This window comes from Colletes gigas, unplaced genomic scaffold (assembly GCF_013123115.1).
Source record: "Colletes gigas isolate AHSC1104 unplaced genomic scaffold, ASM1312311v1 Colletes_gigas_Sc00010, whole genome shotgun sequence".
NCBI lineage: Eukaryota > Metazoa > Arthropoda > Insecta > Hymenoptera > Colletidae > Colletes > Colletes gigas.
In genome coordinates, this window is record NW_025106639.1 from 8,943,685 (window position 1) to 8,970,170 (window position 26,486).

Here is a 26,486-nt window from a genome sequence, read left to right on the forward strand (position 1 = left end):
TTTCATCCTATCGGAGTCCGGTTCGCACGCTTTGCTTTCGAACGAGTCGCTGTCCCACGCGAACCGATCCAGAGAATAGCGATTACTCGTCCAAGGGCTGGACCACTGAGAGTATCGTCGCGGTGATTTCACGAAACCGGGACTCAAAAACGTCCATGGTGGGTCCCGACCCTGGAGGACTTGTTCGGAGAAAAACGAAGAGAGACGACTCGAGTTAGAGGGTGGCGGAGAGAAGGAGAGAGGACTCGTTCTTACCGGTAAGAAGGCTCTCGTAAGACTGGACGACATTGCTCGTCGAGGCCAGCTTCCGCGGTTAGCACCGACATACGCGCTTGCACGAGAGAAGGGATAAAGCGGCGGCTGTCATCGCGACGTGTCGCGAACACGTTTTTGGTCCCCGACTTTCGGGATCGGTGTCCCTACATCGCTTACGAAATATCTCTGGTCCACCGAAACATTTAGATTACGATCTATGGACGTTATATGGTAGAGCATTTGTTGGAACCGCGTTTTCATTTTTCAGACGACCAAAAACATAGTTTTGTTCGGGTAATGCCCATACTGTTCGAGAATCTCTGATAATTTATCGGTGATCACCGAAAATACACAGCAAATCAATTAACGCTTATCGATATCGATACTTTTCAGTCGTACTAAATGCAAAACCTTTTGTATCTCGAAATAGAGATAAATGGATTTACTCATTTCCGTAACGAACGTCTCACGATGATTCACTTTGTGTTTGCTCTAAATGCGATAATAAAATAAAATAAATACACATATGTATACGCATCAATGAGTTAAGAACGACCAAAACTAGAATTTACTCCGAACTACGTTTGTAGGTGTCGACGAGTAGGTTTACAGCTCGAAAGATTTTACGAGAAAAAGTGACTCCGGTTTCTAGGTTTCACTGCTCGAAATAGAATTGGAGTAGCCATTCCGAGAAGCGTGATACACTCCGAAGGATGGAATGTGAAAAAAGCAGCGTTGCCCGAAGGTTAAAAAGTACTGATCGCAGAATGACGCGCGCTATCGACGAATATGTTTCTCGATGATTAATCTGCCGGCGTGTGTAAATCGTGCAAAGTGTTCGGAGTCGAGCCACGACAGTTCGCGATGTTGGACACACGAACGGAAGGTCAGCCATGGCGTCGAGTGGCGCGCGGCTGGGGATCCGAACAGGAAGTACCCTCCATTCCATTATTAACCGCTTAATATCGGCTGGATCTTTTAGCCCGTCAAGTTATCGCCGGAGATAGCTCTGATTGGATTTCGAGGTAAAATTTACAGCTCGAATTCACGATACAAGATACGGAGGATATTAGCGATCGAACCGAGTTCGAAGGACGCCGAGCACGGCGTTCGTTTTTAAAGAAACCGACGATGGTATCGCGTAGGTGGGGTTTACGGCGAATTGCCGTCGGATTATTTGAACAATGACGCGTTATTTACGAACGTTCTCGCGATTCTCCATTTTATCGTGACTCGCTGGCGGTCGAAAATATTTGAAGAGAATAAAGACGCGATTACATCGATCGTAACGGTAAATTACGTAATTAGGAGCGTTTGTCGCTTTCTTCGCAAAAGACAGATCCGTCGCGGGTGCCTAAAAGTCGTTTGTCCTTGGCGCGGCGGAGATTCGAATCGCGTCCCGCGAGTCTACGTGTCTCGAAAGCGTGGACCTTGTACGCGGATTATTAATTGTTATTTTTATCTCTCGGAACGGGCGTTCTTTTGTCACGACGAATCGCGTCACCGAGGCTTCGAAACGATCGGTCATTATCGAACCGAGAAACTTCGCCGTTTACCGTCGACCGTTCTGCGTTCTTTGTCCACTTACGTTCTCAAATATGTTAACCGTCGAATACACTTTGAATATCGGCCTTTTTTTCCATTTCGAAGGTGGAATGACTCAGACGAGCATACGTACAGCCTACCGCGATAAATCACCGACGTTACGTACACCAACGACGGCGTTGTTGGCGCTTTACGATATTTTAATTCGCAAGTTCGTTATCTTTACGCGTTTAGGATCCTCGAATTGCTCAAGAGGTTCGAACAGAGTGCTGTGGCGCCCGACTGGGTAGCATGGAAGAAGCAAGGTTTCGTGTCCTTAATTGCACAACAATTTCGTGTCCATTATCCAGCCCGCGGCCGGTGATTTGTACATCGGAAAACCGATTGTCTTTTTCCGGATACCTACCGGAGGCCTAGAAAAGTGGGACGCAACTTAATACGCCGAACCGCGTTGAAGGGTTAATATCACGTTGCAGATCTACGAGCGGCCGAGGCCACGTCTGCGCGTACGTTTCGCCTATTACTCGGCAAACCGCCTGTTCACGCCACTTGACGAGCGTGATTTTAATTGCCGCGTTCTAATTGAAAAGCACCGCCGAGACGCGCGCGAGCCCAACAACGATAGTCGATTCATACAAAAATCCCTAGATCGACTCTCACGGTCCTCGTTCGGGGGTTGTGCTTATTTAACCCCATCGCCTTTCCCGCCCAAACCTCTTTCTTCGAAGTATAGTCACTCCCATCGTAACGCAAGAGGCACGCGTGGAAGTTTATTTCAACCTGTGATTATGTTATTTTCGCGTAATTCGCCGCGTAAACACTGTTCGTGACCCGTTCGAACGTCCGGCACCGGGTAACGTTCAATTCTATTCGATAAGGGAGGCCCGATTCTCGTTAGTCGGTTGCGAAATCTGTTTTTTGCCGGTCAATCTCACACTCTGATTCGCGCGTTACATCACAAATCCGCGCGCGCGGTCTCTCCGACTTTTCCCCGAGTTTCGCGCTCGAGCGAGCGGACGCGCGGTGTCGCGGCCACCGAAATGAAAAGAATTCGAAAACGCCCGACGACTGGAATCCGCGTTACTTTCAGCTTGCTCCGCTCCAACGGTCGTCCGTTCGACTTCCGTTTTTCTCATCGACGGAACATCGCCAAGGATTTCCTTACTCCGTTTAATTCTATAGCGCCTCGATCGGCTCGAGGATACATTTCGATCGATTAAAACGTACATATCGACCGGCGATTGATAGAAAGCATTTAAAATTAAATAAAACATTTATCGCGAACGCATTAAGCGCTTTATCTGATAATACTCCCACACACTGCGCGAAAAGCATCGGAGAAAGGTATTTTGTGTGGCTTCGTTCGTCGATCGAGCGTGTCATTATCGAGTCATTAGCAAGGGTCGAGTTAATAGGCGGGGGCGGTTGGATCGGTTGGCGAAATCGGTAACGAATCGGTGATGAATCGGGAAAGGTTGATTTCGTGGCAGTCGTCGCGAGGCCAGCGTTCCTTGGTTTATGCACGCCCAGCTTTCGAGCGATCGCGCGGTTCCCACATTATTTTCTTCGCTTTGCTCGCTCGGCGTTGACGCGCGGGTCAAAGGGCCGACGAGTTAACCTTTCGGAGACGCGGTATTTTTGGGCCATGATGCGTACCATCGGACGCTGTTGTTTCGCAGCCACCAATGACAGGAGCCGCGTCCGCGAAAACTTCACCTTGGCGCTTTCGGTAGGCTTCGCGTATGCCTCGTTCCTTCTTTGACTCGTAAATCACATCGCTGCGGCGAAGCACGATAAAAGCGCGAGCATTCGCCAACGGTTAACCCCGACGCGAGTGCAGCGCTGTAACTCGGCGAAAGCAAAATCTCGACGAGTTCCATCGCAGGCGCCAGGAAGGATTTCCCTTGGAACGCGTCGATATTCCCCGGTTCGAATCCACAAAAATTCAACGACAGATACAACGTTGGTTCCGGTCGATGTCGATCTTTCTTTTCGATTTTCGTATCGCGAGGTTTGGACGAGGAAACGGACGAGCAGGAAGACCGCGGCGTGTTCCGTGTTCCATGGCCCCGAACGTTCGCGCGAAACTTTCGAAACGGCGAGCACGGGAAGCCCGGTGCACGCAATTTTTGTCGATGCGTCGGCTAGACAGGGAATATTCCATAGTCAGAAATAAGATTCCAGAATGCGGAAACATTGGCATCGAAGTCGGCGGCGCGCGTCGCCGTACGTGCCTCGAGACGCCGATGACGCCGACTTCGCATGCTCGCTCGTGGGAGCGGCTCGCGAAACAAGTAGGAAGCGAATCACACCTCGAGAATCTTATCCAATTAATTTTTTTACGGGGAAACTGGTGTCGGGGGCCCGGAGCTGCCACGGTCGCGCGAAAAGAACCATCGAATCGATAGAAACGGTACGTAGCACCGATGCACCAAGCGTTTCTTCGAGTTGTCAAAAGCCAAGAACACCAAGATGGCGTGTAACCGAGGAACGCGAAAGCAATAATTTCTGAGCGAAGGGGGATAGTTTTCCGGGCACATGCGCTGGCCGATAGGGTACGGCGAAGGCGGAACTTTTACGTTCCCGCGGGAACGAAATCGCGGCGTAGAAAATGCTCGCGGACGAAAATCGTGACTGGAACGTCTGAAAGATAGTTCGGTCTCCCTTGTTCGTTCTCGTCCCGTGGTCGACACGAGGCGTTCATTACCGGGCCGGAACGGGCTCCGTGACACGTCACGAGTATCTCAATGTGAAGTTCGCAACACGATCGAGGGCGAATTCTTGCGGACTTTCACCGGCGTCCGAAGGACGGGCCATCGTCGTAAAGTAGCGAGCATTTGCGGCTTAGCGCCATTGTTGGGCCGCGGAACGATTGTCGGTCACGCCGAGTCGACGTTCCTCGCCGCGCTTTACAAAAATTCATTCCAATCGCTTTCTTTTGTAAGAAGACGCGGTTCCGAGAACGGAATGCCACGCGAGAGTGCCTCGAAAGTTTAGACACACGATTCATGGCATTCGCTTTTCAACCGAGTTGAATAGACGTTTCGGAGAGCGGTTTGAATGCCGCGATGGGATCAAGCGTATCGAGACCCGATGGGGGTTACGTTCGAATCACGTGCGAGCACTTTCGACAAAAATCATTTCGCTGATAATTCTCTCTAATATGTTCGTAACCTCTTTCGTTCGCATAGCCGTGGTTGGTCCTCTTGAAAAGCGCGCCTCGAAAGACCAGCGTTCCGTTACAAGAATTTTTATGTCCGAGGGTGTTAAGCCTGCTGAAATTTACGGCATACTGCTTAAACAATACGGTACAAGTTGCAAGAATCGTGAGTGTTTTTAAAAGCGTGCAACTCGGTTTCGAAATTACCGAACAGCGTCGCTCACCTGCGTGGAGATTTTCAGCCCCTGTCTCGGAGAAGTTGGCGATTCCGTTGGCGTTGTCTACTTCGTCATTCCGTGCTGCAACAGGAGAGAAGGAAACGTATGAAAATATGAACGAACCACGTTTCCACGAATTTTCCATTCGCCACGATTGCGAATGACAGGCCGCGAGACGGTATCGCGGCTCTGACGTTTCAATTAAGAAAAATGACTTTGGAGGCGGTCGCGAATAAAGAAGGAGTCCGGCGATAATGAGTGGAGGTAATAGCTGCTGGCTAGTGGACACAGCTGCACGGTTGACATCGGTTGACCCGGCTCTTATTAAACATCCAGATGCACACAGAGAACCAGCGAGACGTACGACACGCGTCGAGCATGTACGGGCGAGATTAACGCTACCGAAGAGGTTTCTGTTTCCGTATGCAGGACACCGCATACACCCATTCAGCAATAAACGGAATACGCGGAACGCTAAACGTGCTACGAGGACTCGACTGGACTCTCTCTATCTCTCTTTCTCGCGTGTTCCTTGCGACCTTGATCGCTTAACGAATGTTGCCCGTACAGATCCATATCTAGAGAGACACGCCGCGTTCAGCGTGTTCCCTCTCTAATGCCGGCGGACCTTTGAACCCGCTCGGCATTAATTAATTCCCGACGGTGGGCTCCCTCGTTTACGAACGTCCCGGGCGAAAAAGTGAATTTGATTGCTGTAATTTGCATCGGTACCGCAAATAGATTCGTAAAATTACGGTTCGCTCCGACGCCAGCCGACAACCTCCAGTTGCTAGGGGTTTGGCTGAAATTACATACCAGCTTGGTGGGCGTAAGACGTCGTTTCATTGGGTCGAGAGTCGTTGCGTTTTTCCTTCCCTTCGTTCGTTACTTGGGATCGAACAGGTTAATTAATTCGTAGCACAGTGACCGATCGTTCGGGTGAATTTTCGGCAGGCGAAAAGGCGCGAGGTGGGTCGAATCAACCGAGGCGGCGGTAACGGGGAACGGGCAGTGTTTCCGGCGGTCGGGAGAGGACGGTCGCCGCATTCTTCGACAGCGAACGCTTTCGCGGAGCAAGCAGATTAAGGCGAGCGATATCGGTCGCTTTACGAGTTCTTGCGGTGCATCGTAAACCCCTGACGGCGCGCCGCGGTACGCTTAAACGCGCGATGATCGACGCGAATGCGTGGCTTAATCGACCGTTAAAATTCCATGTCCGTTTCAATTTTACGGGCCGTTTAGTCGGAAGCTGGAGGAAGACGGCCGTTCCGCGCGAGATTCGGAAAAATTTACGCGCGAGAAACGGACGGGAGGGCCGGGACGAGGATATTTCGTAGGAGGCATTTTTCAATACGATCCAACGGGGCGAGACGCGACGAAAGGGCCCCGGGAAGTTGACATTAAGGGCTCCGGGCGAAGGAGTACGAGCAGGAAAAAGGTAGAACCGCCGCGGCGAACAGGAAGAGGACAGGCTGTCGGCGGGGCGGAGGGAACGAGCGAGAGGGAATCGTAAGGTAGGAGGGAGAGCTCGAAGAAGTGGAAAGAGAGAAAAGGGAGCAACGAAAAATAAGAAGAGTGGTTCTCCTCTCCGGTCTCTTAGGTTGGGAGCGGGTGGCCTTGAGCAGGTCATCACCTCCGGCTGCGGTGCTGATGCTGCCCGCGCTGGACCATCTTAACTTCCCCTTCTTACTCCTTCGACCCGTCCTCTCTTACTTCGGTCAACTCTTCTTCGCCAACCTCCTCTTCCCTCCGTTTCATCTCTTCTTTCCTCCTTCCCTTTCCTTTACACTTTTCCACGGACCTCCGGCGTGCCGTGCGCCGCGGAACAATCCGTCCGAGCTAACTCCGCCAGCGGCGAGCGACGCGACGTTCCTCGTCCACAGCACCGGAGTGAACTCGACGACCAAAACGATTTTCTCCGCATCGTAATCGCAACGGACGACGTTACCGATCGCGCAAATTGAATCTTCCAAATTGGATCACGGAAGCCTGGTTCTCGCGTGCGAGAAATCGGACATAGAGACCCGGAGTTCTCGGCGGCGAAGTCGTGTCGAAATCGTTTAGCTCGGCGAAGAGTCGTTCCCGCGACGCGATAATTTGTCGACTAATTGGGGGAGCAAGATTTCGAGCGCAGTCGTCCGAACAGGAAAGGGAATCACGCAAATCGAGTTTGACAAAGTGGATCGGCCGTAACGCCCCTCGGACGACGTAATGGTCGACGCGTGGCGGCGTCAGCGTGTCCGCAGGTAGAACGCCGCGCCGCGCCGCGCCGCGCCGGTGCGAAATCGTTTCGGTAAGATCCGTTGGGCGAACACGCCGGCAACCGGAGGATCGGTGTACCGACTTAAGTGAATGAGAAAGATAAACATAATAATTACGAGAAATTGCGGGCTGCCGCTGAAAACGGCATCGAGGCGAGTCCGGCACAACGCACGCGGGACAAAACCTTACTTTTCACGCTTGTCTCCTTTGCAAACTTTCATTTACCGAAACCCTACAACTTCCACTACCAAACCTTCCAGCAGATTTAGATGTATAAAGAAATCGTACAGAAATTTGAATATATTGAAAATTAAAATAGGATAATCGATGGGTCGAATTCGTCACGGCCGAAGGCGCGGTTGACCGGAAGTGCGTTGCCCGTCGCGTGGGTAACAACTCTTGGGCGACGATGCAATGGAAAGTTGTTTCGATAATAGGCGCGTTCGCTCTCACGAGTGCAATTTACAATTAAGGACGAGCCGAACAATTTCAAAGTGCCTTGCCCCACCTGTCTCTTTCCGTTCGGCGAGCATTCCTCGGATTTCGCGACGTTACGTTTCAGCTCGTCGAGCCTAACCTTGGAACGCTGCGATGCTGACGTCGGCGTGGGATCGTTTAATCGAAAACTCGTTTACGGGTACGTTGAGCGGCTAGGAAAGTGCAAGGCGTGTGCTCGAGGATCGCGTTCTGGCAGAAACGTGTACATATTACGAGACGACGTGATTCCCATAATGCAGGAAGCACGGCAAAATTACCGGGCGTCGCGACCGTTCGCGCAATTATTAGCTCCTCGTTAATTAGTACGGATTCAATTAAAGCTCGCCACAGTGTGGCCATTAGCTGGATGATTATGGATCGGTACGATTGAAAAAGGTATTCCCTCCTGTCTATCGATCGAAGGAGTAAACTTTTTCACGCTGTACGAATGCTCGAAGCTCGACGAAGATTTCAACGAACAAGAAGGATCGCAAAGGCGAATGACTTACGAGCGACGCGGCGTCGTTCGCGCGATGACCTCGACCCAGTAAAACTCTGGGGCTGCGGATCAAAAAGTCCCTTTGAACCGGGTCGATCGGAGGCGAATCTCGCGAAGACGCGAGATCGAGTTCGCGTGTACGATTCTGGCGCAACGCAGCGTACTCGGCGTTCCTCGACGCGTAACGAGTATCGACTGGACGTCGATCGGGCGCACTTGCGGCAATTAGAGCGCGAAGCTCCATCGGACGCGATAGAAATTATCGCGTCGGCGGCGTATTATTAACGCTTCTAAACTCCACGGCCGAATCGGTTCTCGCCACGAGGTAATCGACGGGCATAACACGTGTGCGATTCCTATGGGCACGCGATACACACACGCCGCCGGTACCCGGCGAAATAAATAAACGGCTCGACCGATCGTTCGCACGGCTAACAGAGTATGTATCTCGCGAGTTACAACGACCGAGTAGTTGGCGCCTGCCAGATAACACCGGCTTTCCTCTTCCAACGTGCACGTCGGTGCGTGTTGCGCGTGAATTTAATATGTACACGATCGTACGTACGCGCGCCGAGATGCGTCCGATGAATGAGCTAATTGTGCCGTCTACGAACGCAAACCCTGTCTCTTTTATTCTCGCGCCGCTTGGACCACGTTCCTCCCGGCTCGTCGCGCGAACATCAATTGCAAAATCGACCAGGAAAAACGTTCGGTCTGTTAACGACTTTCTTCAATTTTCGTGTGGTCTTTCCTTTCGTTGATCAACTGGGAACGCGTTAAACGGTAGTCATCGATGCCATTGAAATCGTCGAGGACAGTTTCCTGGCAGCCAGGATGGAAACCAATCGGGAAGCCAGGGTTTCTGGGGGGCTTCGTCGGGTGGATGATCAAGATTGTGCTGGATTTCTCGAAGAAACCACGACGGAACGGGACGGTAAATAGCGCGAGGCAGGTGTAGCCCATCTGCAGTGTCAGCTGCCAGCGTCCGAAGCCCTTGGCGTGGTCTACCCTTGAGATTCGAAAAATATATGTATATATCGTGCTCGCGAGCCGAGAGAGCAACCGAGCGGCAGCTGCGTTGCGCTTTTCTGTGGGTGGCGAGTGAAAGTGCGGCTTCGAGGTCAATGCGGGCGACAAATTGAATTTTTGCAACAGCATCCTCTCCGGTTAAATCCGCTTAACGAAAATCGACCGACTCTCGCTGGTGGCCCAGAGGTTCCCAGCTCCTCGCGTCTCTTTTCCTTTCGCCCGCGATAAATCCGAACGTCGATCCCCTTTTTTTCTCGTTTCCCCCGTGGAATTTAAACGAGGAAACGACCGTCTGGTAAACCTTGGGACCAACGATCTCGAGCGCGTCGTAAGAGCGGACCTTTTTCCGTCGCGCAGCCAGGCTTTTTCGACGATCCGGATGGAAGCCCACGGTCCGGGGGAGATTCTTTTTTTACCCGCGAAGCTGCACAGTCCGCGTTCCTCTAATGTCCCACATCCTGCTGCTGAAAGCGTTCTCGCGTCGCATGCGCGAACGTCGTGGAAGACCGGATCGTAATTTCGAGTCCGCCGATCGGTCGTTGGCACCGCGACGTTCGTGGCGGTTTTCCTTTCGACCGGATTTTATTCGACACCGGCAACACGATGACGCGATTAATCCGTGACTCAGATCGCCGATACCCAATGATTCATACGATTACGCGAAAATCGGAGGCGCTTGCCTTGAACGTTCTAATTGGGATTAGACGAGACGAGACGCTCCAACGACTCGTTAAAGTCGACGTTACGCTCGGGCGGAATTTTTGCAATTCATGGGGACAAATCGTTGCGAGATGGCGGCACGATTTAACTAGGCCCGCAATTCGAACGATTACCGGCGCAAAATCGATTCCACGATCCGCGAAACACCAGCACAATCTTTACAAATGTATTTTCCGCGTAGATAGCGCCGGAACTCGCGGTATCATTCCATTTATTCGAAACGAAATCTTCGCTTTGGTTTCTCGTTCGCTATTAGCATCGGAATGCGAGCTCCCGTATGTAATTCACGCGAATGTCTCTGACGCGCCAGTTGAACAAATACGCAAAGATCGAGACGCCGTGGAAGTAAATATTCAAATACCTTTTAAAGTTACCAATCGAGCGTTTCTCGTGTAACATTCGGTAGTTGCGGTTTGTGGAACAGCAACACGATCCCTCGACACCACTCGAATTTTAAAATCTCCTTGGTCGTTCACAATCCTCGGTGAAGACCGAGCGGGTCGTATAAAACACTTTGAAAGTCGAGCATCGCGTTTACGGCGCGAAAAATTTACGATCGACGAGTTTAATTTACCGATCTACAGGACTCGTTAGTTTTTAACACTTCGTGCCGTGTCAATGTCTTCGGAACTGATTCGATATCGCGAGTATGGTACAAAGGTCTGTTTACAAATTGTAGATCTTCGATTTGAAAAATTCGCAAGACTTTGCCGTTGATATTTGCGTGCCGTTGGAATGTTCGTTTCGTTTGCTCTCGCCCGATAAACGCGCGGAAAATCGAGAACGGTTGAAAAAGATGAGCGGCCGACGAAACGGGGGGGAAACTATAACAGGTAAAACGCACAGGGCGATGAAACGTTGAACGTGAAATTGTTGGAAAAATTTGTTGACAATTGTAAGGTAACGCACGAGGCAAAACAGACGAGAGGCCGGAACGTTTTGACTCGGAGCGTCGAGAGGAGACTGGCGAACGCCTTTCTGCCTCTGCCTGGGACATCGTTGGGCATCCCTTTCCACCAATGACGAGGCTTCCTTACTGGTCTCGCGGAGAGACCGAGGTACCTTTACTGTTGATAGGTTACCTTCGAGTTAACTCGATAGGATCGTAAATGTGCGCATGCATATAAATTACTCATTCGATCTCGAAAACCGCAAGTATTTTTGGACGAATCTCCGTAATGGAATTGAACGAGATCCTCCACCGAGAAGCCGGAAGTCGCCAGATAAAACCAGAAACAAGTCCTTCGACTCGCACGATACTTTTTCTAGCAGGTTTATTCGGCATGCAAGATTCTCGTATTTAACTATTAGAATTTATAGCAATAGTTTCAAACTTGTTGTTCGCTTAAAACTGTTACGATATACAAAATAAAGGCTTCTTTAAATATTCGGTATTTAATTTTAAGAAATTAATGGTTACCTACGTCGCACGGCAATGAAAACTTCCTGATGAACGTTTCTTGATTCGTGTTAGTCCTATCGGCAGTTCTAACCTCTCTTTTATTTTCCTGATAATCAAACGATTGCGTTTTACTTGGCGAAAGATATGGTTGTCTTGTCACGATTTCCTACAGCAGATCGTTCCCGCTTTTTTGCCGTGCTTAACAAAATATTAGAGGTTATCGCTTCAGATTCGGCTTTAGATACCGATACAAGTACCGTAAGTGCTTTACTGACATTCAAAGAGAACGTGAAAATAGATATTGCGATAGACATCTACGAAAAACGAAGAGTTATATGATCGTTAACTTACTTTCTGACGATGAAATATGCTCCCTCAGGATTGTTGGCCCCACATCTTGGCCACTTTGTCGAAACAATATTGAGGGGTCGCTACCGACCGTTTTATCGAAATCTATCATTGGTATAACAGATGGCTTGAATCATTTATCGGCGGACAAATAGTCTCACGCAAGGTGTAACTACTTACCGACGCGATCGTGTGTGCATCGTAAGAATTTTTTCAACGTACCTTTGCTTGGAAGAAAAAAATGATAAACCGTGATGCAAGAACAAGTGCTGGAGGGATGGGTTTAATTAAAACAGACCATAAAGTCCAAGGGAGAAAGGTGCCCGTGCGTATCAGATGACCAATAAGATGCTAGACCGCAAGGGCCGCGAGGCAGATGTGTCGCGGATATCGATTCGTGGTGATATATCGATGGCGCGAAACAATTATTGCCCAGCCGGACTGGACGTGCAATCTCTGACACGGGTCAGAAGTGTGTCGAATCGATTTAGAATGTGTTTTCTCCGCGGTGCGAGTCCTCGCGGACAAAAGGTAACTCTTTTCGTGGCAGCGTTATTGTCCGCGAGCGAACGCGAGATCGACATCGATAAACCACTACGATTGGCCGCGGGGCGCCAACCTCGCACAATGCTGCCAAATCCGACGAAAAAACAAGTATTCCGAGTTACACGTATTTACGACCTTGCGTCTTCTTTGCTTGCTGATCGCGCCTGACCTGTAGCGTCTTCTTTTCGCGATGGAATGCGACTCGTCATATCGGAAGATTTATCTGCCGTGACGCCATTACGGAGAGAACAGTTTTTTAACCTTACAAAACACAAGGACCCAACAGCGCCACAATGTTGACAACGATGCTCGATGTTTCGGATTGGTTAACCTTTGCAGATTCTTTACAATGGAACGTAAGTATCTTTTCTTGTAGAAAATCTTGATTCTAGCGTCGCGATTGGCGGAGAAAACAATCATTAGCCAATGCAATTACACGACAGATCAGCAGCGCCACAGTGTGACGTCAGTATTAAGCTAACGATTCTATGCAGATTTTGGCGGGATGAGACCAGATTTCGTTGCAGGGAGGGAACCAGTCGTTAACTTTGCAAGAATGCGAGGAACCAGGAGCATCGTGATAAAGTATCGAAACAGTGGTCCCTTGTGAAGTTTGCTACGAAGGAAGCAGCTCTCGTTCGAATTCGATGTCGATGATGTATTATTCAACGAGTGTGATCCTTGTCCACGAGAACAAGGAATTTCGAAGAGGAACATGTGCAACATTATTAACCATCTGGCATTGCAACGCGACATTCTCCTTGGGTATGTACATACGCAATTTCCTAACGTTAGCATGCATCTTATTTTATAATTTAATGTTGTCGATGCTTGGTTCATAAATGTTTCATGGCGCTAGAATTCGATAGAGTCGTTTTGTAACCGCGTTTTTTGGAAAGTTTGTACGATTATGTACGTCGTACGATACGAAGCGACAAGCTAAGCGGATACGTAATCGGTAATGTTGAATTTGGCAATCTTTGTTTGCTCGAACGGACGTGAACATTTTTAAAGATTCGAAGCAAAGGTTAGAAATCAATTCGCGGACAAATGATATCGTTCGAGAGTCTCAAACGCGAAAAGTAAGGTTCCGCTTGGCAGGAACATTCGAAAGGGATGTTCTCTACGATGCAATTTTTATCGTACAGTTTTGAGAACGATTTCAAGATCGTCTCGCGAGGATGCGATCATTTCCGAGCTCTAGCGTTATATTATTCTCCTCGTTTCGCGAATTCGACGAAACTCGAGCCGCCTCGTAAAAAGTCCTCTCGATTCGAGGAGCAATAACGAGAACCCGAAGCGCCCTCGGGTGGAATTGAGCGTCACTGACGAGTGTTTCGCCATACGGCGACTGGAGTCGAATAGCCGGTAAAAAAGAAGTTAGCTGGCCTTTGAGGGCTCGAATTTCCTCGAGTTCGAGTGTGCCACTCGGGTTTATGCATGAAAGCGAGGCTCCGCAAGACCCATGCTCGGCACCGCCATTTATACACTCGATTGTTTTGCGTACGACTTGGCGTTTTAAGTTGCACGGTATTTACAAATGCACAAAATTCATTGTGCCTTTCATTTCATCTCAAAGTTTTATAGTACGCGTTGCGACTGGCAGAGGGGCGCAACCAGTTGCTTCGTTCCTCTGTTAAGCTTCTTTCTCACTGATGCTTGTGAAGTACGATGGTGCTTCCAAACTTGCGCATATTTCCTACGTTTTAACAAATAGGCTATATTTGATTATATAGCGCGTTGTCAGATTTATTCCAAGCATGTTTTTTATCGTTACGGTTTTCGATAAAGTCACGTACCCGTGTGTGCGAAATGCGGCGTAGAACAAAGTATGTTGCGCCGACAAGACGTCTGGAACGTGTCGAAGGTACGGGGGCACAGCCTAGGCTTACGTTTGAACGTTTTCACGTTATTCGGTAACACGTAACGTGTAGGAATTACCGCTATCCAAAGTGCATTTGCATGCACGTTGCGTCGCGTGCCCCGATGTCCCTGACAATGACGAACGTGATGTAAATGGAGGATGCATAGTTGTAAAGGCCGACTCATTGTCACGCAACGTAGACGCGGTTTTAAATTGTATCCAGAATTTCGTGCCCGTCGAACGGCGATAGCAGTTAACGGACTCGCGAATACGAATTGGCTACTTTGAGGACGTCGGGTTCGTCACCTTGCCCCGTCAGTGGTTTAAACTTTTCATCGACGCAACTTCCGACGTGGAACAAGTGGCCGTTAAGAGTCACGGAAAAGCCTCGTGCCGCTGCAGCGGTGGCTCAAAGGAGAGTCACGCGTCGTTGATTAGTTAGCGCAAGAATGTTGACTGTGCAAAGTTGCGCGCCGCGCGTGGGAAACCGCAGCTACCGGACGCCGCGGAAGAAGAGACGATGGAAAAAATCGCGATCCACCGCGGTTTGCATCGCTCGTCACGGACGAGGGATCGAACGGTGCGGGAAAATCCTGAAAACGAGAGTTTCCGTCGATATCGTTGCGCTCGATTCGCGCGAAGGGCTACGAGGAACCGCTGTTCCCTTTGGAATCCTCGCGCGCCGCGGCGCGTCGGCGAGCGGAGCCGCGCGATGGTCGCGTTCTGAGAGAAGCGCGACAAAAAAGAAACCGGTCGAGCTTCTTCCGTTTCGCGGACGAAGCGGCGTGGAAGGCTCGCGAGTTCAAACTTGGCGCGAGCAGCTCTATAAATGCAGAAAGAGAGGGAGAGAAGCCGGACCGCGCGCATCGCTGGAATGCGAGAATCTGCAGCTTGCACGAATTCCTCCTGCGTCCGGGGTCTGGACCCTCCAATTAGAGTCAAGCTCAAGTCCAACGGGATCTCCTCGATTCCATCTCGCGATCTTTTCTGCTATTATAGACGAGAGACTAATATCATTTGCTCCCCCGATTACAAACGATCGAGACAATGGTCGGTGAATGATAAACGGGCAACGCGCAGGCTCGATTCGTATTAAATTTAAATTTTCAAAAGCGGATACGATAGACGGTCTTGTCAGAGTTTTAAATTCTAGTTAAGAGTGGACTCTGGTAGAAATACCTATCGAGCCGAGGAGTAGATACTATGTAGACCTTTCGAAGATCTGACTCGTACGTCCGGTTTTCGATCTACTCGGCTGGATAAATTGGAATGACTCTTGTAGACGAGGATACCTTGTTTTTCCACGTTTCGTGACAAGATTGTTGCTACATCGTTTACTTTATCGGCAAACTTTCCTTTTTCGTATTTGCTCGCAATTCCCCCGTGCAAACGGTACATTCCGGGCATGGAATCGAAATCGTATCTATGAGTATTTTTGCTAGGACTTTCCGACGTATGCATCTTTAACTAGACGATGTTGGTGCACGTTGAAACGTCTAGCTGCGCCGAAGATCGATCTAACGCCTGACCCTGAGCCCTCCCGGGGGACAACTTTTTCACCGATAGAGCATTCCGAGCGGTCAAGTCGCGAAGGTTATCGATAACTCGGTGTCCTCGACAGCGGGATCGAAAGAAACCGATCTTTTACCGATGTCTAAGCGGCATCCGCGCAATGTCGCCGCTTATAGCGACCGGGGGCATTCCGCGCGGCGAAAAATCCGCGCTGATTGCCCCGCGTGCTTCCATCGTGCGCGCGTTCCGGATCGCGAACGTCGTCGGTCGACGGTGCCTGGTGCCTGGTGCTCGTTTTCTCGGCTGTGTTTTAGCGCCTCGAGTCGCGCGGAGAGGCCGATTTACTGCCACGTTGACGATAAGTCGCGGTCTCGAGCCGCGAGAGTAACTGTAAAGGGACGTTCTCCGCCTCGTACCGATCCGAAGAAAAAGCTGCTTATGCTACGCGGCGCAAAATTTATTTACCCGTTGTCCTCTGACCGACGACTCGACGATAAACTCAAAAATCTGTGTATCTCGAGCGCGTGGTACGCTTCTGGTTTCCGCTTCTCGCGAGGGATCGGACACGCGCGTGAAATCGGATCAGTATGCACGAACAAAGTCACCCGGTGAACACCTGTGGCAGCAGGGACTGCCAGTCTGGCGTCGCTCTTCCGTGTCGGCACGATTACGCATTCGTTTGGACTAGGACGGTTTTCCACCGTCGTCCCATACTAATTACTCGCAATCGGTGTTTGTAAACATCGTGGTTAGGTTGGAGCACGCTTCTCTGGATCGAGCATTTGCAGGATAAAAGCCTCGTTGCACCGCGATCTTTCGAATTCCCCAGGCCACGGGGCACGGGGCACGGGGCACGCGCGTGTTTGCATGAGTACAAGTATGACTTATCGAAGCTAATCGAATCGATGTCGGTGCGCGGGCACCTTCCGGGTTGGCGCATTGGAATGTCGTCGCTTCAATCGGACGTATTGGTCGCACGTAGGCGCGGAGTAAGATCCTTTCAGACGCGATTGCCTCCATTCTCTCCCGACATAATGACGAGTATGGGTTTTTGTACCCTTCTTTTCCACGGTTGAATTTTCTCGTGGTTTCGTAACGTCCCAGCCTGCTTATCTATTCGCGATACATTCGAATGGGCCGATCGAGGACTGGCTGGCATTTCCGGGATCGAGCGTGGCGATTCCCGTTTCGATCAACGCGAGAACGTTACTTTTCAACGGGTTTATTGCGTGCGTCGCTCGACTCGCCCGGACCGGGTACAACTCGTTCCGTTGGATTTATTAAATGAATATCTCTTACGGGGATTGAATATCATTGACCCGCAGGATCGTTTGATCTTCGGCTGTTCGAGGATTTATGCCCGTACGCGGAGCGTTAAGTGCTTTCCGAACGGAATTAAATATCCATAAAAGTCGCGTTGAAAATTAAATCAGGATCGTTCGAGAATCATTAAAACGTTCGATTGTGCTTTTACTAAATGTTAACGACCGACGCAGCTAATTAATACGGTATAAATCTGCTCCGAACATAATAACCTTAGGGCTTTGTCCGTCCAAGGGAACGAGATGACCTGTCTCCCGTCGTTCTCCCCGTACATTTATCTTACAATTGCTAGCGTGACGGATAAACAGCGATCCTTTCGACTAAACGGTTTTTAAAGCGGCGGTCAACCGGTTCCCCCCCCGGCGAAACGATACTTTGCGAAGTCGCCTATCATCGCGGCTAACTTACTCCCGGCCCGTGCAATAAATAAAATCGAACGATCTAATTTCAAGTTCCGTGGAAAATGGCAGAGGATTCGCGACTCACTGGCGCGCATCGATCAACCCTCGACCATTTGACCGTGACTTCATAATTGCACGGCGAACGATTCTCCCTCGAGTTTATCCTCCTCTGCATCGGGCCGGACCGTTTTGCCAACGATTCGACGCATCGACGCTTCCTCGATCGATTCCCCGCCAATAGTTTCTCCGAATGATCGATTCGACTAATCATCCGCGCGGCCAGTTCCCTCCAACCAAATAGGCGGACGAGTTATATCGCGCGTCCGTCGTTTCCGTTTCGATTCCCGACCAAAGGGAAAGCCCATGATCATTATAGCTCCGTTCGGCTACAAAGCCACCAATATCCTCGTAAACGATTCTTGTCCACGAAGAGGAGGATAGGATTCGCGCGTCAGGTAGCCGCGACATCGAACCGCTGTTCGATAGGTGGGTAGTCGAATAATCGAGCAATGACGCGAGACGATTGTAGGGTAAGGCAGTTATCTTTAGGTCAGTATACTGCGTGCAACATCCAGGTTGGTTCCATGGAATGCCGTCCACTTCGTACGGGCTCCTAGGTACGCGTATATGCGGCAGCGTTCGCCAGAGATTGCGGTCTCTTCGATTGGGAGCGAACCGAGTGAAAGATCTCGAAAAGGAAGGCGATTAAGGGGGAATGGGACCTTGAGCGCGGTCAGCCACTGCGAGAGCTCCGGCAGACGGCGAACCCTGGAGCCTCGGGTATGCGCAACCGCCATATTGTTGTGACTACTATGCCCTGACAGACCCTGACCAGCCACCCACACTTGCAACCGTGGCTGCTCGCACTGTTCACCGAGAGTTAGAGGCCTAACCCGATGGAACGCAGCGACACGACCGGGCGAATATCTCTCGCAACTTTACGAACCCCGATGATTTATCGTTTCCCGCGATTATCCGTCAGCTTGCGTAACAGACGCGTTTAGCTTTTTTACACTCTTGTGGTATAAATACCGCGGATAGAAACCATATTATCATTACGGTTTTCTTTTTTAAACGCACGGCGAGTAGACGTGGAAGCGGTCGAATGGTTTTATTCGAAGAGTTAACGGAGGGATGTCAACAATTCTGCGTTTCGTTCTGTAAATACCACGAAAAGTTAAGGCAACGGCTATTCGGAACGTTTATTCCCCGTGAAAGGGCTGCGTCGTAAAGTTTCGCGTTTTAATGGGATCCTCAAAGCCCGGTTCCTTCGTTAGCAGTGTAAACCAGCTACCTGCGCCGGGCCTCGCCTCGCGGTTCTTGAATTATTCTTAACGGTTTCGTTCTCACACCCACCGGCCGCGATCGAGCATCCACTTTCGAGGAGTGGTGCCGCCGCTGATTAGCGATCGAAAGGAGTTTCCTTATTTCCCCTGTTCGTCGGTGCCGCTGATCTTTCTCGCCGTGATTTCGTAACGCGCGATTCCTCCGCGGGAACCACTTTTCCGGACGATTTAACGTCGTCGATCTCCGTATGCAAAAACAAACGACCGGTTTTCCACCTTGGATTATAAACGAACCGAGACCATATTTAGAAGTACGGTGCAGCCTGAGTCTTTAGTTTTCCTCTTAACGTCCTCTCTCTGTAAACGCCAAACTGAAATACGATGTGTACGACGGGGCTCGCACGAGGTGCGAAAATTCTTGACCATACATTTACTGGATCACGACCGTTGCTCGTAATAAGGCTGCGAGTGTAAATGATCGCGCGCGTTCGCGCACGCCCACGATAATCGACATCCGGTACATCCAGGCTAGCAATTACCGCGCGCCTTTTCTATCGGGTCGCTACGCGAGCAACGCTGTTCCTTATCTTCTTCGCGTAAACAAATGGGTCTTGTTTATATTGTAACTCTTTAGGAATTTCCTAGCGCGTTTTATCTGGACTGTCTTAGGTCAGTCCCGCTTCGGCGCTCGAACCGCCAGAATTTATAGTCTACGCTCTGGGGAGATTACGCGCGTGCAATGTTAATACGGTACCGTACAACTTTAATGAATCGGAATCGATAAACGTTATTGAAATTAATTCGAACCGTCCCGACTCCGGGCCTTTTTCTTTCCGCGAGTACGTCGGATACATTCATCCCGAATCTCTTTCTATTCGTCACTCGTTATTTTCACCGCGACGTCAGTCATCGAAGTGGTTGCTTCGGTGCGCGTTAACCCTTGTACATATATCTGGAGTCATCGACCCGAAGACGCTATCTTCTCGGTCTTGGAGAAATCTCTGCACGAAGTCAATCGAGTATAATTAAGGGGAATGTGGTGTACCGTCGCTAACTACAATGTGGAGAGCGTCGAGCAGGGTGGTCCCCGGTTTTTCACGTTAGATATTAAAATGATACGCGTAATGGTCGGGATATTTTTAGACGATCGTGACGCTGTGACGAGTACTGGTCGATGGATTTCCCACGTAAGTCGCGATCCATTTTTGGCGGACAATGATGGTAGTTACCATTTGGCGGTTGTATCGGCTATGACTAGAAATTCCTGGGCGTCGAAGGTGCGCCACGAGCGAGCTGATCGAGCAACGCCTTTGTCTTAGGTTCTGCCTCCGTTTTGAATGCTCGTCGGCGTGCACGCGCGAAACCGGAGAACCTTAGCGGCGCGTAACGCACCGAGATTAATGCGTAACCTTTATGAAGCGCGACGCGAGGCGGCGGGACGCGCGCGTGGGCGTGCGTGCACGCCGCGTGTTCACCGCGTCGGCCGAGAATTCCTTCTCGCGTGCAAACCTTCGCTACGAGTTCAATGGAATCGTTCCGCCGAGGGATCGCGCGCGGATCCTTTCGTTTCTCCAGCCTCCCGGATCGATATCGATCATCGCCCCGGATCATCGATACGCCAACAGCGTTGTTCCTCTCGTTTCCCGTCCGAGAAACACCGAGAAACCTAACGATCCGATCAACGTGGATTTCCGTGGAAATTAACGACGATTCAAGGCCACGCGACGGCGCTAACATTTTTGCGCAGTTAAGCTTAATAAACGTAAACGTCTGACTCGCGTAGTTTGACCGCCACCCCATGTTGCGTACGTAATTGTTATCTATTGACCTCCAAGACGCGTTTCAATGTGCTCGGCGCGCGCTTTTCGACGTTTAAATTGGCGAATTAAGATAAGAATGATGGTCTTACGGAGCACATCGATAAGCGTAATTCTCCTTTTATCGAAACGTTTCGACCCTTCGCGTAATACGTAAGGGACGAAGGGTGGTAAGAATAGCATTGCCTTATGATTAACAAAGTAGTTCTTGGAGACTTACCTTTTGAGTTGAATGCGTCGTTCTTACTGGTCGGTGACTCCAGGCATTCTGAGTTCTCTGTCAGATTCGTTTCGCTGTCGCTTCCCTCTTTGTCTCTGAAAAATTACAGAAATTATAATTGTTTTCTCAATTTTCGAATTCGACAGCCTATTTTCGTGTAATTTGAAGCAATACGAATCGTGTAGCTACGCTTACTCCGAAATGGAGTCGGACGAGTCGATCGTGTTGCTCCATTTTCGCGCATCGGGAACCCCTTTTTCGTGGCCTAAATGGACAATTAACTTTTTTCTCTCGTCGCACGCCGTGCACGGAATGACCCATATCCATAAAGGGAGCGATTGAATTTTTAAAACGACGATCCAACGGTTGCCATTAACTGCTTTAACCATAGCCCTTCGAAATTTCATTTTTTCACTTAACCAAAACGCCTACCCTCGTTCGAAAATGTCTGTACTCTACATACACTAACTAAAACGACGTTTCAAACTCATTGCGCGTTGTTTATCCTTGCTTCGAAGCCTAGATTAAACGCATTACCGGCGCGTTACAAATAAAAATAGACGTTTCACAGCCATAAATCATCGTGTGCGTCTCAATCGAGGCGAGCCGGAGTAAATTCCGGGCAAAAGGCATAATTTGCTTAGGCTCAAAGAATTCATCGCGCTACCGTTCGCTACGCCGGATAGTTGCGGATTAATGTACTGTAAATCTGTACCTACTTAAGCGTACACACGCTGGACATTGCCTCGAACGCAAACGCGTCGCGCGACAGATAAGATAGTAGATCAGCGTGAAAAGCTTTTCCAGTAAAATCAAGTAGATGGTACACTTTGATAGCCGGTAATAAGGAAGAGGGACCAGTTTCAGAACGAATCAGGTAGCGAGGAAAGGTATCTCTCGCGAGGGATCGCCGTGTTGCGCATTAACGCTCCTCCTTTTATTCTCTTTTTTCAAAACTGGTTTCGAGAACTCGATCGCGTTTATCGAGCGTGGATATTGTTAAACGTTCGAAAAATCCCTATCGTACGCTTTCGATAACGACACTTCCTTGTTTACGGATCTCTCGAAATCGTTGTATCTCAAACTCGCGATGCTTATATTACACCGCTACGTATCGTGGACGAATCTTTCCTGTTTGAAGTGCAAGTTGAATTCGAAGCAGATGCAGATACGTCTCGGTTTTATCCTTTTCGTTCGCGTTAAAAGAAAACAGTTTCCATCGATGAAAACGAAAGCGATCTTGACAATCGCGTTACAAAGTACGCCTCTATACCATTTGTACACAAAAATGAGACGTTATATCTTAACTTACGCGGTCGCGTACTCGAGGGAATTTGTTTCCTCTTCTTCGCCGATCGTAGCCAGGTTACTTTGCCAATAATAATCGTCGTCGTCGCTCTCGTCGCTGGTTTCGTCGTCCTCGACGGATCCCTGCTCGTCCCGGCCTCGATTCCCTTCCAAATTTCGTAGATCACGATCAACGTCGTTGAGAGATCTATACGACTCTTCCTCGTCGCTCTCCTGTCTCCCGAATCCCGTCGTCTCCGGCGAACGATCCAAATGATCGTTTCTGATCGACTGTCTGTCGTACTGGGTGTCTATGCAATCGTTGAATCTCGTGATCGCCTCGTCGCTTTCCTCCCCCGAATCCTCCGCTTCCGTCGAGATCGTGACCGCGGTCCTAAGTTTCGGCTTAGGTCTCTCGTAGCTCTCGACAATCTCCACCTGCATTCTCTCTTCGTCGTGGTCGATACTTTCCTCGTCCACGTCGTTTTGCGAAAATGAGTTGCTCTTCCAAGGCGACATCGCTTTCGCCTTCCTTATTTCGATTATCTCGAACACCTTGTTCGTCCTCTGGACACCGTCGTCCTCGAGAAAATCGTAATTCTCGGTTGACTCGGTGTCTTCCGTCTCGTCGTTTCTCTGCTTCTCCGGATCGGACTCGTTGCTCTGGTTCTGGTTCTGGTTCGCCGAACCTTTCTCTGCCTCGTCTCTCTCGAGAGCCTTTGACCTATCCTCCGGCTTTGCTTTGGCAACCGAGTCGTCCACCTTCTTAGAAGCAACTATTTCCGGACTCGACGGTTCCTCCGGCTCGAAGCTCGTTTGTTTGGTCTCCGGCTTGACTTCCGTTCGAGGCACGGCGGTGGGCGGCGGAGGCGGCGGGGGTGGCCTCTTCCGCCTGACCTTGACGTCCCTTCTTGGCAGCGGCTTGGGCGGCAGAATCGGTACATCTGGTTGGCCATCGGTGGTCTCGGATGCGTCGGACGATTTCCGCGGTCGAGGCTCGATCGAGCGTTCGTTGCCCGTCGTTTGATTGACGGTGATCCTGTTAACGTGATTCCTCGCCGGCAGAGGCGGAGGCGTCTTGTCCGAGGGTTGCGTTTCCTTGGGTTTCTCAGCGTCCGGCGTGCGGAATTCCTCGTGGCCGCCGTTGACGCGCTCGACGAGCTCGACGTCGTCTTTAATTGGCCTGAAATGCGTGGTCGAGTCGGCGGCCAGGTCCGCCGTGTAAAAGAGATCCGGCCTGGCCTCGTGGCCGTAGCTCAGCGGCGCGTCCTGGAAGCTCAACGGCGGCTGAAAGGTGATCGTTTCCTCGATCAACACCGTGTTCGGCGCTACCACCGCGGTGATCCTCTCCACTTCGCCTCGGGACTCGACGTGGGTCACTGCCTCGGAGTTTGCCAGCCGACGCAGCAGGTAGTCGGGCGGATTCGACGAGTAGTCGCCCTCCAAGTTCTCGAACGGACAGATCGCTTTGGACAATTGGAAATCGCGATCCGAGGTTCGATCGAACTCGTGGTCGGTCCTCAGGGAAGGTTCGCCGGGTTGTTCGGACGCGGTGGAAGCAGTCGAGGCGGTAGAGATGGTCGACACTCGGTCGGACGTCGAGAACCGGTCGATTACCGTCGACATCGAGCTTCCGGTGTCGTCGGATGTGCTTCCGTGCGTCGAACCGCACTGCGATCTAGCGTCCAGATACACCATCGCTTCCGGTGGTTCCTGCAAGCGCGCGTACATTAGTATCGACAATCGTGGCGAATATTTACGGATTAAATAGAATATTTCGCGTCGAACCTGTTTCGATTTCGCGAGTTCCGGCGAACGTTCCTTCGGCGATCCTTTCGGCGTCTCCTGGACGGATCCATTGGTGCTCTTCGGCGAGGACTCGCAGCTGTCGTACGCGCTGGATTTGCAGTCGTGCGATCCGGGGGAACTGTTTTGGGAACCGTTCTGGGATCTGGTTCCGTTCCAGGACTTTTTCACAGGACTTGGATTGGCCTCGCCGTCCGCGGAGCCACGAGCTTGCCTGAGCTTTCGCGGCGGAACCGGCGGAGGCGCCAAGGGCAGTTCCGGAGGCACTTTGCTCTTCTCCGGTGAACTTTTTTTCTCGGCGCTCACAACTTCAGGCCTGAGCGCTCCCCTGCACCTGACCATTAGCTTGATAACCAGCTGCGATTCCTTCAATCTCCTCACGCAATCCAGCCGAGTCATGTGTGTCACTGGTACACCGTCGATCGAGAGTACCTGGAAAAGAGACGCGGTTAATATGACCGGTGCGCACGTGAGATACGACAGACTCGTTTCTTGCACGGGTTACGGCTATAAACAAACCGCGCGCGGGTTCTCCTGGGAATCGTTACGCAGAAAGTGGGTCTCGCAAAATTAGAGGCGGAATCGCGTTTAGTCGCGCGACGCGGAACTGCTTGCGTTCGTCTAATTAATCGGTATATGTATTGGATGATATATGTAAAAGATAGTTCCTCTTACCTCGTCGCCTTCCCCCAGGGTGCCCCATGAACACTTTGCCCTGCTAGCCGGGCTTTGGTCCGCGCAGCTCTGTACGAACAGCCTCCTCACGCGTTCCGAGGTCTTGTTTCCTCCTTCGAACTTCAGTCCGAACCCCAGCCGTTCTCCCGGCAGCCTGAACACCTCGACCTCCTCTTCGAGGGGCCCGTCGACCCCGCCGACTTGACTCTTGGTCAAGGTCGCGGGTGGTGGCTCGTCCTCCTTCTTTCCGCTGCCGATGGACAACACGGTGACGAAATTTTCCGGCTGCGGCTGGCTCTCGACGTTCACCACCGTCACAAAGTCCTCGGTTACATTATTGGTGACATCCATTTTCCGGACCGTTCCTAAAGCGTTCCATTCATCGCAAGCCCGCTGCTGATCTTTACACTCCGGAATGCTGGCCACTCCCTGAAACCAAGTCCACGCCATCAGTGGACGATCAGTGTCGTAATCGACGGACAAGTTTTCTCGGAAGTTCGACGGAACTTTGTCAGTTTTACGGAGCAAACGATCGTCCGCTGGTTTTTCCAACGGGTCGGCAAACGACGTTATTACGCGGCTTTCTCCATTAATTCGATCATAGCAATAGTTGCCGCGACGTAAGAAACGATCGAACGCCGGTTGCACGGTGACAATTTTCGCGAATGGAAAGATAACGAGCGCGTCTTGGCACGCGAAGAAATCGGAGGGCAGCGATCTAAACCAGGGCTTGATAAACTACGGTCCGGCGTGCTAGATCTGGCTTTCCATCTATTATCCTACGGCTCGCGAGGTTAGAATGTTTTTCGAGTAAATCGACAGTGTCTCGAAATTGCTGTTTCAGTACCGTAACGCGACGCAGCCATAACCACTCGTTCACGTATTAATCTTGTTATTTGGCACTATGATACAGACATATTCGAATACGCGAAACCATGCTACAAATTGGTCTTGTTCTATCTACAGGCGTTTGCAATCGATTTCAATGACGGGGAACGCTAACTCCGTAATCCAATCCAGAGGACTTTTGCACCGATACAAACCTAATTCCATTAGGCTCGTAAACAAGCGAAGTTCCTCGCAGTTTGACAACTCGAAACTCCAACTATTCCGTATCGATACCACCGTATCCAACATTCTCGATATTGTTTCTAAAAAGTTCATCGACCCCCGATAATCCAGATGATCCGGATCCAGGGTTCTCCGAAGTCGAGGGAAATTAGAGTGTGCTCTTAGAAACCTCGCGAATTGTCATCACCTCGCGGCGGCGAATAAACGTCGGGCAAACTGTGTCACGTAGCACGAAGATCTTCTCGGACGGTCATTAAGCGATCTTTAACTACATGCCGGCTGACTCGCGTGACCAACTTAACGCGGTGCTTTCATGTTCTCTGCTCGTACCGGCTCGTTTCCCTGTCCGTGTACTGTTACAATACGATTACGGTACAAATTGCGCGAATAAATATAAAATACGCCGTCCAGGTAAATCAGCGTCGGACCGGTGTCTCCTCGAGCTCCCATCGCGGATCCGCTTCGAATACGATTTTCATTTACATGCGTTAAGAAAGTTAATTAACCGACCGACCACGTGGCTGGTGGATCGCGATGTCGGGCAGAAGAAAAATAACCGAGATCTCTTCTCACGATAGAGAGACTGTTTTCCAGAAAGTCGGGAGAGAGATCCCCTGGAACGTACCGACCAATAACTCTTCGAGGGGCGATGCGACTCTTTTATTCACCGCCTCCGTTCGTTTTCACTCATCGGCATCCCGATTCGTCTAACGATATGTATAATGCGCTCCTCTCGTCGCGAGAAAGTACGCTCGCCTCCAGC

General features: G+C 50.5%; 1 protein-coding gene across 1 annotated transcript in view; it reads right to left on the reverse strand.

Moving 5' to 3' along the window:
- LOC122397700 overlaps positions 1-26,486 on the reverse strand; it is a 42,270-nt gene that overhangs the window by 9,565 nt on the left and 6,219 nt on the right. Inside the window, exons 2-6 of the mRNA XM_043397046.1 lie at positions 24,653-25,081; positions 23,960-24,409; positions 22,197-23,884; positions 20,885-20,979; positions 5,185-5,259 (exon numbers count right to left, since the gene is read on the reverse strand). Coding sequence (XP_043252981.1) covers positions 5,185-5,259; positions 20,885-20,979; positions 22,197-23,884; positions 23,960-24,409; positions 24,653-25,081 — 2,737 coding nt within the window. The remainder of the gene's footprint in view (positions 1-5,184; positions 5,260-20,884; positions 20,980-22,196; positions 23,885-23,959; positions 24,410-24,652; positions 25,082-26,486) is intronic.